The sequence below is a fragment of the Amphiprion ocellaris genome, chromosome 12 (assembly GCF_022539595.1).
Source record: "Amphiprion ocellaris isolate individual 3 ecotype Okinawa chromosome 12, ASM2253959v1, whole genome shotgun sequence".
In the NCBI taxonomy this organism is placed as follows: domain Eukaryota; kingdom Metazoa; phylum Chordata; class Actinopteri; family Pomacentridae; genus Amphiprion; species Amphiprion ocellaris.
In genome coordinates this window covers 28,531,868-28,547,288 of record NC_072777.1, presented here as the reverse complement: position 1 = coordinate 28,547,288, position 15,421 = coordinate 28,531,868, and the positions used below count along the sequence as shown (strand labels likewise).

At 42.0% G+C, this 15,421-nt stretch overlaps 1 protein-coding gene across 5 annotated transcripts in view; it reads right to left on the bottom strand.

Moving 5' to 3' along the window:
* Window positions 1-911: 911 nt before the first annotated feature.
* Window positions 912-15,421, bottom strand: part of LOC111574218 (pleckstrin homology domain-containing family G member 1) — an 83,044-nt gene continuing 68,534 nt past the window's right edge. For all 5 annotated transcript variants that reach the window (XM_023278689.3, XM_055015984.1, XM_023278691.3 and 2 more), the window contains 13 exons: window positions 12,562-12,608; window positions 10,537-10,687; window positions 10,070-10,201; window positions 8,932-9,114; window positions 8,755-8,850; window positions 8,308-8,394; window positions 7,941-7,974; window positions 7,663-7,755; window positions 7,395-7,456; window positions 7,106-7,297; window positions 6,767-6,886; window positions 4,815-6,666; window positions 912-3,909 (listed from right to left, as the gene is read on the bottom strand). In XM_023278689.3, coding sequence (XP_023134457.2) covers window positions 2,924-3,909; window positions 4,815-6,666; window positions 6,767-6,886; window positions 7,106-7,297; window positions 7,395-7,456; window positions 7,663-7,755; window positions 7,941-7,974; window positions 8,308-8,394; window positions 8,755-8,850; window positions 8,932-9,114; window positions 10,070-10,201; window positions 10,537-10,687; window positions 12,562-12,608 — 4,035 coding nt within the window. In that variant the 3' untranslated portion in view covers window positions 912-2,923. The remainder of the gene's footprint in view (window positions 3,910-4,814; window positions 6,667-6,766; window positions 6,887-7,105; window positions 7,298-7,394; window positions 7,457-7,662; window positions 7,756-7,940; window positions 7,975-8,307; window positions 8,395-8,754; window positions 8,851-8,931; window positions 9,115-10,069; window positions 10,202-10,536; window positions 10,688-12,561; window positions 12,609-15,421) is intronic.

Here is a 15,421-nt window from a genome sequence, read left to right as displayed (position 1 = left end):
AATTGTTAAGTTACGTAGGATTTTTTTTTTTACAAAGAGGTATGCTCATCAAGCAAATCATTATTAAAGAACACAACTAGAATGTCACTGAGCTAAATACAAATTTAAAAAGTTCAAATCAAAGGAAAAACTGAATTTAAAACCAAGAAAAACTTAAGCAAAACATTATGAAAGAATATCCACATTGACTGGTGTCGCTGTCAATTTTTCCCGTATAACAGATTTCAGTATAATATCTCTTTTTGTTGTCATTAATTTGTGCTTAAAATAATATTGACTTGATCTGTGTGTAACAGGCCAGATTAAACCCCCGGCCAAAGTATTATTTAGCCGAGCCCAATTTATACCCCAGGGGCTAAAACAGCCTAGCCCAGAATATACCCTTCCAGGCTAAAATACATCCCATGTAATATGAGATTACATCAAATTAATTCTATCTTAATTTAAGCACAAATCAATGAAATTAAATCAATTACTTTAGGCAAAATAGGGCTGCACAGTGGCTGCCCATCCATAACAGATGGATGGATTTCTGACCCTTTTCTGGTGTTTTAAAAAATGGCAATTAAATCAAATGATCTTGAAAAGTATCAGCAGATTAACTCATAATGAAAATTGTCACCAGTTTGAACCCCATATACAACACTGAAATTATTTTTGTTATAATACAACGATATATCGCAGGGACCATTTTATTCTACATGAAACATGTTTAGTAGTACATTTCTTGATTGTGTATTTAGACTGTAGTATTAGCAGTACTTTTACTTAAGTGAATGATCTGGATACTAAACTGCTTTTCACCAATATACCGAGTCAGAAGTTCACTAATAAATCCTCATCAGTTATTGTTCGGTGTTGTATTCAGTGTGGTGCCATTTTTATTCACTGATAACCACAAAAACACCAACAAGAGTTTAATCTGATTTTATTACCTCCAATACATTGTTTTGTTGAGCGATGACAACTAGGCAGTTAAAAAAATACAGTACACTTAACTTAAACATCAAAGCATTATAAAGCATACCTAGGGCATACAAGAATAACTTTCCTAAAATGTACATCTTTACAAAGTGTTTACAATTAAAATGTAAAAAAAAGACAGAAAAGTGCAAAAAAAGAGTCAATAAAGACTGACAATCCCCACCAGTGAAAACAGAGGACAAAAAAAATTTACAATGAAAAAAAACAAACAAAAAGAACATACTTCATATTCTCATATTCCTAACTTGTGGTTGATGCACATTTCCTGATATGAACAGTAGGCCATGTTTTGTGCTTCTCAACGTTTGTGTTTCGGTGATTTATTATTTAAGTAGCAGTGCGTGACAGAAAAACAACCATTTTCTGAAAAAAAAAATTCACAGTATTTGATTCAAATTTTGTGAGTCCCTAAATTAAAATAAAAACATCTTTTAATAAATACCTTTTACTTTCATTTACAACCGGTGTGTGGCTTGCAGTAATAGTGACGAGGGGCAGTAACGTAGGGATGCTTTCAAATAAATAGGTCACATTTAGTGTTTTCTTAAAAAAAAAAGTGTGTGGTTTATTGTATGTGTTGCTTTGAGGGGAGATAAAACAAATGTGTTGCAGGAACCTTAATGAAGTGACTTACAACTATCTGAATGTGGCTTTCAGTCTGAGTGAGGATGTGATATCAGTAGTGTCCCATGATGTAAACAAGGTAAACAAACAGCTCACTATTTGAGTAAAAAAAAAAAACACCAAACACAGTACTGTACTGTAATCTTTTAACTAACTCTCCATAATGCTCGTTTGTGGTCCCACTTAAAAATTAAAATTAGCATGATTTGAAAACAAAAAAAATTAATCATCTACCTGTTGAGATGAATATTTTTCTGTATGTGAAGGAGGCCCCCAGACTATTAAACATAAAAACGCGTCTGATTTGCTCACAGATTGGAAATAAATATGAAATCCTATGCTTTCTTATAGATTATCTAAAATATCAGCATATTCTCTGGACATTTTTAAAGCAGGACACTCTACTAGTGACAAATCGGCAGAGTGGCATACAATAACTTCAAATAGACTTAAAGGTCTAGTTTTACTTAACCTATTGGATCTTGTAATAGCCAACATGTTTTCTTTACAGCTGCATCCTGTTTGTTACAATTATTGCTTAAAAAGCTGCTAAAACTAGCCCGTGTAGCACATCTGAACTGTGAATTTGAAAAGCTGCTTGTTGTCCCAACTGCTTGATAGTATAAGAAGCACGATTTAAAAAACACTAGCTGCAGCTGTGGTTTGTTCCTCCTATCTGGGTTAAGATTAAACAAGAGCTGAAATGCAGTTAAAATAACCTTAAGAATGAAATTAAATGAAAGGGATCGTGACTGGAGAGCCTCTCCTGATACGTGGAGAGAAAATCTGCGAAACTTTCTCACATGTTTGATGCTTCTGTCTGAGATGCTGAACAGCTAAAAGATGATTTATTATTTCAGTAACAGCTATCCTGAACTACTGTGCCCTCCTGCAGCATCACACTCCAATTATCTCCACAAAGCTCACACATGAAGTTGCTTTGAATGTTCCATTTCATTCGCTGAGTGCCTTAACGAACAAGTGAGAACTCTGTTTTGAGAACATCTGGCCAACTTTTCCTACCAGATCTCATGGAAGTGCTAATGCAGGCTTTGATGTGGCTTTTTGACCATTATTAGTAACCTTTTGTGTTTTCTTTTGAAGCCCTGTAACAGAGTGTATTCACATGTCAATACAAATACAGCAGCGATCAAAGAAACTGCTTCTGCTCTATGTTGACAGATAATTGTGTGATATTTGTGTGTGGTTTGCGATGTAGGAGCAGATGTAGAGCATCGAGGCAAAGCAGCAGTGTCCCCTTTGTTACTATACGCTGTATGTTGATATATATTTGGCTTTTTGTTGGCAGGTGACCTCAGGCGAAGCTACTGGAGCTCAGACACTGAAACTTCTCCCTCAGAGACTGGACGATGTTGGGTTGGTTCTGCTGCGGTTCGCTCCACAGGTACTTCTCCAGATGCTCCCGGTCCAGAGACCTCAGCGGGTCGCAGGATCGGACCGGTGTGGACGGCAGACTCTGAGACTGGACCAGCACCCGGTTCTGACTGGACAGGGAGCTGCCGTTCCTCTGCACCAACCTGTCCCGCTCCTGCTCGCTCTCATCCTCCGAGCGGATCTCTACGTAGTCGTCGTCGTCTTCCCCATTGTCCTTGAAGTTGGCCAGGTAGTTCTGGGTGGCTGTGAGTATGCTCAGCGCAGAATCCCGGTTCAGGACGACCACGTGTTGGCCATCATGTAAAGTGAGCTCCGAATGTCCCTGGCTGAACCGCTCCGGGAGGCTGCTCTGCCGACCGGCCCGACCCAAACTGGGGCCGTGAAGTCTGTCCGCGGATCGATCCACGGTGGCTCCGTTACATTTGAGTCCAGATTGGTGGTTCTTCTCCTGCTGCTGGCCGTCCAGAGAGCCGACCGACTGACAGTGACTGGGTGGGGAGGACTTTGGAGACGGTGCGTTAAAGGAGGGATGTCTCTTAATGGAGCTGTACACGTGCTCCTCCTTCTCGCTCGGCGCCGACATGCACGAGCTCCACCTCTGCGACGGCGGGGTGGTGGGAGAGGGAGGGAAGGTCTTGAGGGAGGGGATGGAGCAGGATGAGGTGAGTCTGCACTGAGGGGTGGAAGACGCTCGAGCGTCGCCGGCCTCGCTGGAGGAGACGAAGCTGGCCAGCTCTCCGTTGCTGTAGGTGGAGTGGAGCCAGTCCTCATCCAGGGAGGTCTCAGGCATGGACGGAGACGACGGCAGCCCTGGATGGCTGTGATGCGGAGTAGCAGAGGTCTGACCGGGACAGTCCTTAAACATCACCTGGTCATAGAGGTGGGAGTACTCTGCTATCCTCGCGCCTGAGAAAGGAACACAGAGGATGTTTAACAATGGGTGGCAATAGAGTATATTTGTATTAGTTTTTGGGGGTTGTTTTTGGCCAATTGGAGGTAACAGAAACAATCTATGAACACAATACAAGCAAAGAGTACTGATGCTTATTTCCAGTCCAGCCAAAATATGTTTGAAAACTGATGGAATGATCTAAAAAATAAGCTATAAGGTCTACAGAGAGAGGAATTGCAGAGTTAGGTAATATCTTTTCATCACTACAAGCAACCTCTTTCACTTTACTGTAATTTAGTCAATAGTCATTATATACCATTTTTCAGTGTACTACCTTAAATTATTTTCTTTAGTCAATTTAATTTATATATATTTTGTCCAGTTCAGACTTAAAAACTTGCTGTGAATGTCACAAGCTGCAATAATTAGTCAGTTATTCAAGCAATGGAATATTAATCCACCTGTATTACTGTGATTGTTGAATTATTTCAGTAATTTTTCAAGGAAATTGCCAAAATATTCTCGGATTACAGCTTCTCTTGCTATTATTCTTTTTTTAAATAAATGACAGCACATTAAATATGTCAAGGTTTCCGACCTTTAGTCAGATAAAACAAACACACTGAAGAGAATTACGTGACTTTTGAGAAACTGTGAATGCATATCACTGTTACTGAGTTGGGTATTTACAAAATGTGGCCAATCTCAGTTGCTTTGCTCACCTAATTATAAAACACTGGGGTTTGTCACAACTTTCATCAGGATGTGGGTAAAGGGTAAATACAGTGAAAATCTGTATCTCAGACATATAGATTGAAAATTTGGGAAAAGAACTGCCCTGACTTTGGGTACTAGAAAAGAGACTTATTGTCAGATTGGAGCTAAACATTTCATTAGAGACATAAATATGTAGTTTTACCTATGGCTGCACCCCCTTGTTTCTTCTCCTCTAAGATGGCAGCAAGGTCCTTCTGCTTCTTCTCTGCTCTGGCCCGACTACAAGAGTCTCCAGGGTCCATACTTCTCATCCTCAGCAGCTGGTTGGCTTTCTTGATCTTCTGGCTGTACTGGCGTGCCATCAGGAACACACGGCTCTTGGTTTTGTCCATCAGTTCCAGGGGAAAGTCCACAGACTCACCCAGGAGCAGAGAGGAGGAAGCCAGGGGAGAGTCCAGACCTGCCAGCTCCCCTGGAAACAAACTATGAAGGTCCTTGAGGGTGCTCTCTTTCGGAGAGGTGCTTCTCGGTGGGAGCTCCACCAGATCGTCGTCCTCCAGGCGGAAGCTGCCGCTGCTGAGTCGAGCCAGTCTGTTCCGAATGCTCTTCACAGTGCCTGGGAGGGGCTCTGGGGTGGCAGGAAGGGGGCGAGATGTGGGAGCAGGGTTGTGGATTTCTTCTTCAGTGGTACTTTCACTCTGAAGGTCTGGAAGGTTGATAACTGGGATGGTGAATGATGGTGTGGAGGTAACAGGTGGGGGTTTAGGGTGATGTACTGGGGGACTCTTGGTTAGAGGGCTGGTTGCTGGAGAACTAATTACAGGAGGACACTTTGTGGGACTGTTTTTGACAGATGAGGCCTTCTTTGGTGACTCGTTGGCACTAACAGGAAACGCAGCAGGAAGTCGATCAGCTTTCTTCTCGTTGTTCTTGATGTAGTTTTCTAAGTCGTTCCAGATCTCATCGACGTGCTCAGACATCTTGTCTCCTTTCTGTGAGCGCTGTGGGAAAGTCTCCGAAGCAGAAGACGAGGAATAATCTGGCTCAGACGAAGATGGAACAATACAGGAGGCCTCTGGTCCATCGTCCTCTCCAAAGTGGAGGCTCTCCTCAGAAACAAACCCTCCAAGACTTCCAGTCAGGTCCTGTTCTGAGGCTAGCAGACTGTCCCTCTCTTGTTTTAGTTTATTGTCTTCATTGATTCCTTTGAGTTCTGTGGATGGTGGCTCCCTAAAGCAGATGGTGTCGTAGATATTCTCCTCCACTATTTTGAGTTCACATGTTTCAAATGGCTTCCCCTCCTGTATGGAGGACCTGTTGCTCTCCGAAGAATTGTCTGGTTCAATCACGGGCTCTGTGACCACTGGAACCCTTGGTAGCCTTTCTGTTTGGCTTTGGGAACCCTGTGCATCTGCTGACGTTTCCTTCCGTGACTGGTTTTCTTCAGGGTCCCTTCTGATGAGGCCCATGTTCTTCAAGTCCTCATAGCTGATATTGTCATACACATTTTCAATATCATCTATTGTCAGCTGCTCAGCTGAGGATGAGCCAGATATATCATTGCTGGATGATTCAGTGTGGATCACTTCCAGGTTGCTGTGATCAGTCTGGTCATCTTCAGGACTCTGTCGAGCTTCCATAGCCTTCTCCCCAGCACTACTCGCCCTACGCAGGACTCTGCCATTACTGGGTGGAGGGTCAACCTGCACTGTAGGCACCTGTTCGACATGCCAGCTGCAGGGCCGAGCTGCTCTGGGCGATGAGGGAGCCTCTGACTTCTCTGAGGGCGCCTCTGGTTCTGGTCCGCTCGGCTCTGTTGGAACAAACATCTGGTAGATGTCCTCGTCCTCATCCTCAGGCTGCATGGTCCTCTGGCGGGTCGGGAACATGGCCCTGCGAGCCCGATGGTCGGCCCATATGTTCCTCACAGAGTGGTCACTTTCTGTGACTATGACGGAGGGGATGGGGACGTCTGGAGGCTCCTCTGTGACGCGAGGTGTCCTGAGCAGTGGCGGATGGTGGCTTCCGTCCCTCACTAAGGATTCTCTGGCTCTCTGAGTTAAAGGAAAGCAGAAACAAATAGTTTCACGTGAGGCTGAGACAGCACAAGTTGATTCTCATTTACTACAGTGTAGCTATGAATTAATACTGTACCTGTAGGTCGGAGGCGCTCATGTTGAAGGTTTTCCATTGTTCTATACTATCAACAGATGCCTGAGGGTTCAGCCTCTTCCTACTGCTTTTGCCAGGAACTCGCAGCCTCTTTCCGCCTCCCTGAATGGAGAGTTTTCAGCATGATGTTAAATGTAACACCTGATTTTACACATTTTACCTAACAACATATGTATGCACTGAGAAAAAAATCAAATGAATATGAGCTAGCCAGACTGTGAACCCTGTGATATGACACTGTAGTATATTTTCTGATAAATTGAAATGTAAGGCATGATTTTAGGGCCACAGTTATATAATACGGACTGATGATGAACCCACCAGTCCACTGTCATCCTCATCATCAGCATCTTGTTGATGCAGTTCCTCCCCTTCCTCTCTGTCGCTGTGGTCATAGTGATCACCAGGATCCAAGGACTCCTGTGATTGGTTGATGAGGCTACGGCTGCGACCTATAGTGCCCAGAGCCAGCTGGGACACTGGAGACAGCAGGGTGGCACCTAGACTGGTTCGCTGGAGGAGAAGGAAGAGAAGGAGGCTGGTTAAATATAGTCTGCGTTTATGACTATGTGTCTGTTACAACTGCTCATTGTCTTGGGTTATAACTCACTTTTTCACCATCAGTGTTGGCAGCATTCTGCTTAGCATTCTTCAGTAATTTGGAAAGGGGTTCTGGGAAGACACAAAATCAAATTTAAGATGAATTTATAAAAGTTCAGCTGTGTAACCATTTGTGCCTGTGGGTATTTGTGTCAATAATTTTGCACATTAAGCCAGGAGAACATCATTTTTACTCAACTCCTTGTCATCTGGTTTTGATTAAACACAAAGTTCACTTGGAATTTTGACTTAAATTCAGAAAAATCTGTATTTTTCACCTTTCCTGCGTCCTCTACGAGGAGTGGGGCCTTCCTTGGTTTGGGGGGAATCCTTCTTGTCACCATCAGGGCTGTAATGAAAGCCAGGATGATCTGGAGAAAAGACAGAAAAAATTGCACAGAACATGTACATTATGATCAAAATATATGAAATATAATTAAATTTGCAGCAAAAAAAACATTAAAATCAAATATATGTATATTTACAGCAGAGTATGATTTTAATCAATTACAATCACTTGTTTTATGACATAAATACAGTATAAGTTGACACTTACGCATTGCATCCATCTCCAAAATAGCTTGCTTGGCCTAGAATTCAATAAAATTAGCGTGAGTTCAACAGGTTCAAGATTCAAATTTGTGTTTGTCACATGCTTAAACAGTACAGGCAGTTAGATTATGACGAACACTAGGTGGAGCCAGAGTACAATCTGGACATAACTGGTTTTAATCAAGCAGCAGCTTTATGGAATAACAGTTAACTTTCTAAAGAAAGAAATCATCGGTTTTCTCTTTCACTTGACAAATGAGTGGAAGAAATCCCAGCACATGAGAGTAAAGATAATGAAAAATTTGAAATATGAAAAAGATTGTGCAACCAGTGAGCGCAGAGGGGAGATGTCAGGACATCTGCTTTCCTACCTTGGCAGGGATTTTGGCAGGATGGTTTTCAAGTATGAGTCTCTTCAGGTGTAAGATCCACATGCGCTTGTCTTGCTGTGATTTGGCCTGAGGGCAGAGAGCGAAACATCAAAAAGAGGAAGAGGTCATGCATGCACTTTAAAGACAGCAGACAAATCCTTAAACTTCTGAAGAATGGCTTTCTTACATCACACACATTAGCTTTTCTTTCTCAGTGCTTATCCAAAACATAGAGGTAAGGAAAGTACAATGACCACCATGAGCCTGTAAACACTCAACATGTCTGAGCACCTCGCTGAGTGGAGCCTGAATGCTCCACAAAACAATCACACACCTGCAAATAATCATTACATTCTTGCACCTTGCCGCTGGTGGCTCCATTTTCAAACATGTAAAAGTGTCTGATGATTGTTATGACGTGTGCTATCTTATGCAATGTTGCTCTACCTGGACTGTGTGCTGCAGTTTGGGATTCTTGTAGTGAAACACGCTGAAACTCAGCGGTTCTTTAGGAATAACTTCCACCAGCATCAGGTTACAGCACTGAAAGAGACAAACAGGATGCCGTGTTAAACAGTGCAGAAACGTTTACACATTTAGTGTTTGTTTGGGATGTATACTGACCAGGATGTGAGCCTTGTATGTGTAGGTTTCTTCTCGTTTCTTGGTAATCAGCAGAAGCTTGTCAAAAAGGAACAGAGTTCTTTCATTTTTGGCTCGCTGCAGACGAAACGTTCCTTCGAGAACCAACTCTCCGTAGCCAATCAGATCGGGACCCTTCCAGTTGGTCAGCAGGCTCTGGATTTCCTGCAGCGAGCACAGAAATACAGAGCGAGGGAAGTTTAATAACCTTGTTTGTTTTAACCTCAAAGCTGGGAAAACAATTACGTAATTGCAATGGAAACTGAAGATTTCAAAAACACACTGCATCAGAAATATAAACTTGTGACATTCAGCGAATAAAAAATAGGTTGAACTGATCCATTTTCAAAAAAAAAATAAATTACATAGAATCTGAACAAAAGTAGAATATGATGGAAACAGTCAATGAGGCTGTTTATGCACGAGTGCATAAAAAAACTTTATTTGAATAGTTCTTTTTAAAACAGTCTTTTACAATTTGACAACAAATAAAGTAGAAAAAATAAAAGTGAATTGCTGAAGAGCAATTTCAGTAAAGAGTACAGAGTGTTGTGCAGCTAAATAGAGGAAAATACTGCTTAAAGACTATAAAACAAAGATTAAGGAGAAACTGAAATGCAGAATGATAAGAAAAGGAAAAAATGATAATGAAGAAGTAAAAAAAAATAAAAATTTCAATCTGATAATTTTTATTGAGCCAATAGTTTCTGTGGACTCTCAGAGAAAATGTTTCCACACATTCCTGCATTCATCTGACCATCCTGTCTCCCAGCAGATAATAGAAACAAGCTTCCCTTTTATGTGTCCTCCTTATGCAAGGCCATCATTAGCTCAGTGGAAAATGCACTGACTTGCGTAAGACGCGGGAGTTTCATGGCCTTGGCCTCAAACCTAGAGTTCACATAACTGTTCTGTGGAACAATAAAAGTATTTGGCTCCTCGAAAGGCTCGAAACCACTGTTTTAGTCATCGAAAGAAAGAATGCAGGGTACACCATCACACGCTCAATGTGGAATGGATTCAGCAGGGAGAAAGTGGGATGACACTGACCACTCCAAAAAGATATATTTAGTCATCTGATTATTTTTATCTTGCGTTTAGAACAAAGTGCTTGCTGTACCTGCAACCTCACGGCGTGCTCGTGTTTCCTCTTCATATCGTTGATGTGCCAGGCCACTCTCTGCATGGTGTCTATGGCTTCCTGCACAACCTCATACGTCTCTGTGTCCTTCTCCATGTGGTTGGCTATCTCCTGCACAGGCAGCACATACAAACCCTCTGTGAGCATTTGCACACAACTTACGCACAAACACTATGCATGTCCATACATACACCCATGTGTTGTTTTTCTGTCCATAAAAGCAATGCATGCACTCCAATGCAAGCACATACACGGGAACATACACACTGAGCACCATATGTCTAAACATTTGGTTTCTGAGTTGGAAGCTGAGTGGAAATGTTGGCGCTTAACCGTGCATGCGTTTGTACCGGTATGGATAGAAACACCAAATGTGTGCCTGCATGCACATTTCTGTGGGTTGAAGAGTCTGTATGCTGGTGGATGTTTGCGACAGACGGACGTACATGCAGCAGCAGGTGGTACTTGAGGATCCTCTGCACTGGCTTGAGCAGGTAGGAGCCCAGGGGCAGGGAGTGCCGCAGAGATTCTTGGCGCTCGCGGAAAAACTTGGCCAGCGCCTTGTTCCTCATGCACTCTGTGAGCACAGCCACCGACCTGTGGAGACAAAACACAGCAAATAAGATGTCAGGGATGCGCAGTGAAGCGTAATTTGAGACTAACGACGAGTGACAGATACATTATACACCTTGATAAACAACAGTAAAAGACAAAAAATCATTTAATTGGACAGACACTGCTAAACCAAAGTAGGAATATCAAATTAAAGATACATATGAGGATTTATAAAAACATCTGAAATGGACAGACGGACGTTTTCATCCAACTTTCAGTCTGGACAATAGGGTGAAATAAACATGTTTAAAGTGGTAATATTTTATTTCACATGGTACATGCATGTAAAAAATGCAGAAAATCATATTTAAGTCACAACGTGCATAAAATTCAGTTGGCTTTATGTATCTGTTTTGAAGCTGCACACATAATTTCAAACGCATGCAATATCACATGTTCCACTATCAAGCATTACACCATATAACACCCTTCATACATCTACAAATACATTGGTTTCTAAAGTGTTCAGTGGTGTTTTTTTTTTTTTTAAATAGCAACTTGGACAACACAATTTCATAAATCAACTGAAGGTCAAGGAAGTTATTGATCATCAAGACCTATTTCAGCACCAGCTATCGATCTCTAATTGCATTATAGATGTTCATTAACAAATTTCTAAAACATTTTACAACCTTGTAAGAGGCGAATTCACTGCTCAGTGGAGCTCGTTTGCTGTGTGACCTACTGAAGAATAAAGAGCTTTTTCACAAACCAGTGGAGGCTGTTGGCGTGTGTGTGTAACTACACATGCACAGTGGAAAAAAGACAGAGAAAGACAGTTGTGAACTTGTCTGTCTTCTGTCTCATGTGTGTGTGCATGCGCGCTCATGCACGTGCATGTCTGCATGTCTAAATTCCAGTGCAGCTCCACACAGGCCTCACATTGTTCTGAGGAAACCCGACCTTAGAGCTCAGTATGACCAGGATGCATCTACAGCCACTCTGTGTGTGTGTGTGTGTGTGTGTGTGTGTGTGTGTGTGTGTGTGTGTGTGTGTGTGTGTGTGTGTGTGTGTGTGTGTGTGTCTGTTTGTGTGTCTGTTTGTGTGTGCGTTCGTATGTATGCGTCTCCCTGTGTGTGTCGTGTGTGACCTTGGTAGGGGTCACCAGCTGTGGTGTGGATGTAGGAGGATCTCAAACAGCTGACAACAGCCCCTTCATACACACACACACACACACACACACACACGCACACGCACACACACACAGTCTTAAACACACACACGCCATTAGCATTTAATTAGTCACTATTTGCTCTTAAATATTTTCTTCCTCATGTGCCTTTCTTATCATAAAGTGCAACAGCAAGATAATAGCCAGAGGGGAAGGTGTGTGTTTGGTAGGTGCGGTAAATCTCGGCATGATAATAGCGTCACGTTTCAGCTGACTGAATCACACACAACATACACACTGACCCACAAACGCACTACATTATCGCACACAGGTGTCCCAGCGGCGAAGCAGAATAAAACGTTAACAGCGATAGGTGTGATAAGGTGACAACTTTAATACCACATCTGTCAGCGTGTGAGCTGTAACTCCGTCAATAGGCCACGAATAAAAGAATGGAAGAAAAAAAAAATGGAGCAAGAAGAAACGGGGAGGCAAAGAGACCCTGAGGCAAAACTGACGGCAGACACTTTGACTCCTGCTGAGGAGGCTTCTATAGAGCGTGTCAGTTTGTCAGCGAGGAGAGAAAAGGTAAAGCATTGAGCCACGGACACAATGGAGCTATGTGAGACGCTGGGAAGATGGCATGTGGAGGTGAGATCAGGATGGGATAACAATTGTACAGTAGACTGCTGGAGTGAACGTCTCAGACATGAACACACACAGAAACAAAGGTGGGTTTTCTCACCGTGGGTAGTTGGTGCAGTACTGGGTGTAAATGTGGAACTCTTCACTCTGTAAAAACACAACAGGAGCAAATTAGGTGATGTATTTCTGTAACGGGAGGTGAAAAAAAGAGTGAGATGTGAGGATGCCATGTCATGTCTGGGTGCATGAAGTTGTGCAGTAAGGAATAAAAACTCTAAAATAATCTCCACCGTGGTTTAAATTAGAACACGAGTGTGAAGGTATGTGAGACACAACAGTGCTTTGATGGTAATGTCGGTCTAATAACAAGGCTTACAATAAAAATGCAAACATGCTGTAATTATTCCTGCTGAGGCTGATGGGAATGCCATTAGTTTAACATGTATTCACTGTAATTTTGAACCAGATGATGACAGGAATTCATGTCTGGATTTCATTGCAATCCCAAACTTCATGTAAATCTTTAAGACTGGGTATAATTTAATGCACCTTGACATGTGGTAGCAAATCTAACTGCGAGTTTTTTTAGGGGAAAATTCATCTCTGACAGCATTTTGTATGGATTGTTACATGTTTTGGTTGCACACATTATTGTACCAGTAATGGTAAGAGTCCTGGCACATTTTTGAACTTTAAAAAAAAAGAGATTAACTGACTCATCACAACAGCAAACATGAGGTCTGCATTATTCTTCGTCAGTGTAATTGCAGCCTACTCTGTTTCTTCGTAATGCTTCTTTGTCAAAATGTTCTGCATATTTACTGTTAAAATACAGAGAGTTTGCTAATATATTTTCATATCATGCAGAAACACCAGGGGCATTAGGAAACAGCAAAAAAAGAGCACTGGTGACCCAATAGTTGGTTGTAAATTTAAGTATAGACCATGTAGTACACAGGCTGAAACACAGAAAACCTCTAGTAACGTATGATGCTTTAAAGGTCAAGATTCATCCACATCGTATTTTTGCCTTTATATACTGTATCTGCAGAGGATCGTGCCAGCTTTGATGACTGGCTTTTTATTTCATGTTTACTGCTCTACACACTCTCGGCCCACAGACAAGGCTCCCACTCTGCTCCGTTCACTGATCCTAATTGAACCTCATCGCTGCAGCTTATGATTAGTCTGCAGCCCGGCCTTTAATTCTCTGTTTATCCCAGCAGCCCTGAGCGCTCCGATTAAATATCCCCTCCTGCCTCCTCGCCGCCCCTTTAACTGAGACTTTTCCCACCTTGCATACCTCTCTGAGGATCAAAGAGATCAGAGGCGGCACGACTTATCAAAGCTAGAATGACCCTCTTTGGCTCTCATCCTCGTCTAATCCGGGGCCTCTCTCTTCTGATTTCCATTTCTGTAACACACTTTTTTTCATGTCTTCTCTTCATTGATCTTTTATGGACATTTTCCTCTATTCATAATCCCCCCTGTGAGGTTTCCTCTTCATCGTCCCTCCTTATCTTTGCTCTGTTGGAGGCCTCAAGATGAACCCCATCGCTGTTGCATAACGCGAGATTCTAACTGAACTCTGTTTGTGTCCATAAACACCAGGAGGTCGCAGGACGCACACAACGTTCAGGAAGCAGCATCATAAACACAGAGGACAGATGACACAACACACACACACACACACATGTACATACATGAGAGATGCAGATATTATCACACATTTTCCAACCTGCGACTCATGGCAAACTTACAGTATTCATGCAATGGATTTGTGTGGATGTTATGTTTTTTGCCGTATGTAAATATCACCTCACGGAAACAAGGCATCCCAACATAATATACTGAGCAAAAGAACACACACACACACACACACACACACATTCTTGTATGGGCACCAAAGTGAGATCCGAGTATATTAACCTAGGAAGTGAGGACCACCCTTTCTGCTATACTTAGAGAGAAATGAATGTTACATTTCGACAGTAGGTGGCTCCCTGATTCCAGTTATCACCTCAGATTCCTCAAAAAACAAAGAATAAAAATCAGTATAGTCAATCACAGATTACCACTGAAGTGAGAACTTTTTTGTAGGGTGTGCTATGGGGTTCGCCCAGCAGGGGGTGCAGTTGAGGTCATTTCTTATTAGAGCATAGAACTACATTATGACTTTGGCTATCATAATCATACTTTGCTACTATTTAAATTTTACAGTGCAGACAAATAATTGAATAATATGTAAGTTTAAATGTTGTAGACAAGAGTTGTACAGTTTGAGGAGAATAGACGAGCAGAATACTAACTCTACATACTAATTTTGTCACCATAAACAGTGCACAAAGACACAATGTACTTGTGCCAATTCCAGTGACCAGCACCGTATTTATTTATTTCAGCCAGTTCAAACTCAGCTGCTGCTTTAATTCATCCCATGCCATTAAACTTTGACAAAATAAATCCAAAGATATCGCCTTGGAAATGCTTTCTTCATTAAGCATTTGTTGTATAATATGTGTGAACATTTTGAAATTGCCTGACTGCAAATAAATGTTAATTGCACATTCAAGCACCTTAGTGCCATGAACTACAACAATGCAGAACAATCCAAACAGCATCAACAAGCATGAAAGTGCTAATTATTAAATTGATAACTAGAACATGTATTGTACTGTACATTGAAGATCTTCAAAGTGCAAGTTGCTTCCTAGCAGACCTGCAGTTCAAAGCGACTATTGTGTTGTACACAAAGTTCTTTATGTCCTTCCAGGATCTTCCATCCAAGGCGCTCTCCTTTTTAAGACATTGTAGACAGGGCTCTTTCCCTGGAACTCGTCGCACTCCTTTCAGCGTCACTCCATGGTCTCTTCACCTTTAAAACAGGTTTCTCTATAAACAGCAAAGACAGAAAAGACAAAGAATGGCTTCAAAATTAGTCACAGAGAACACATAACTGT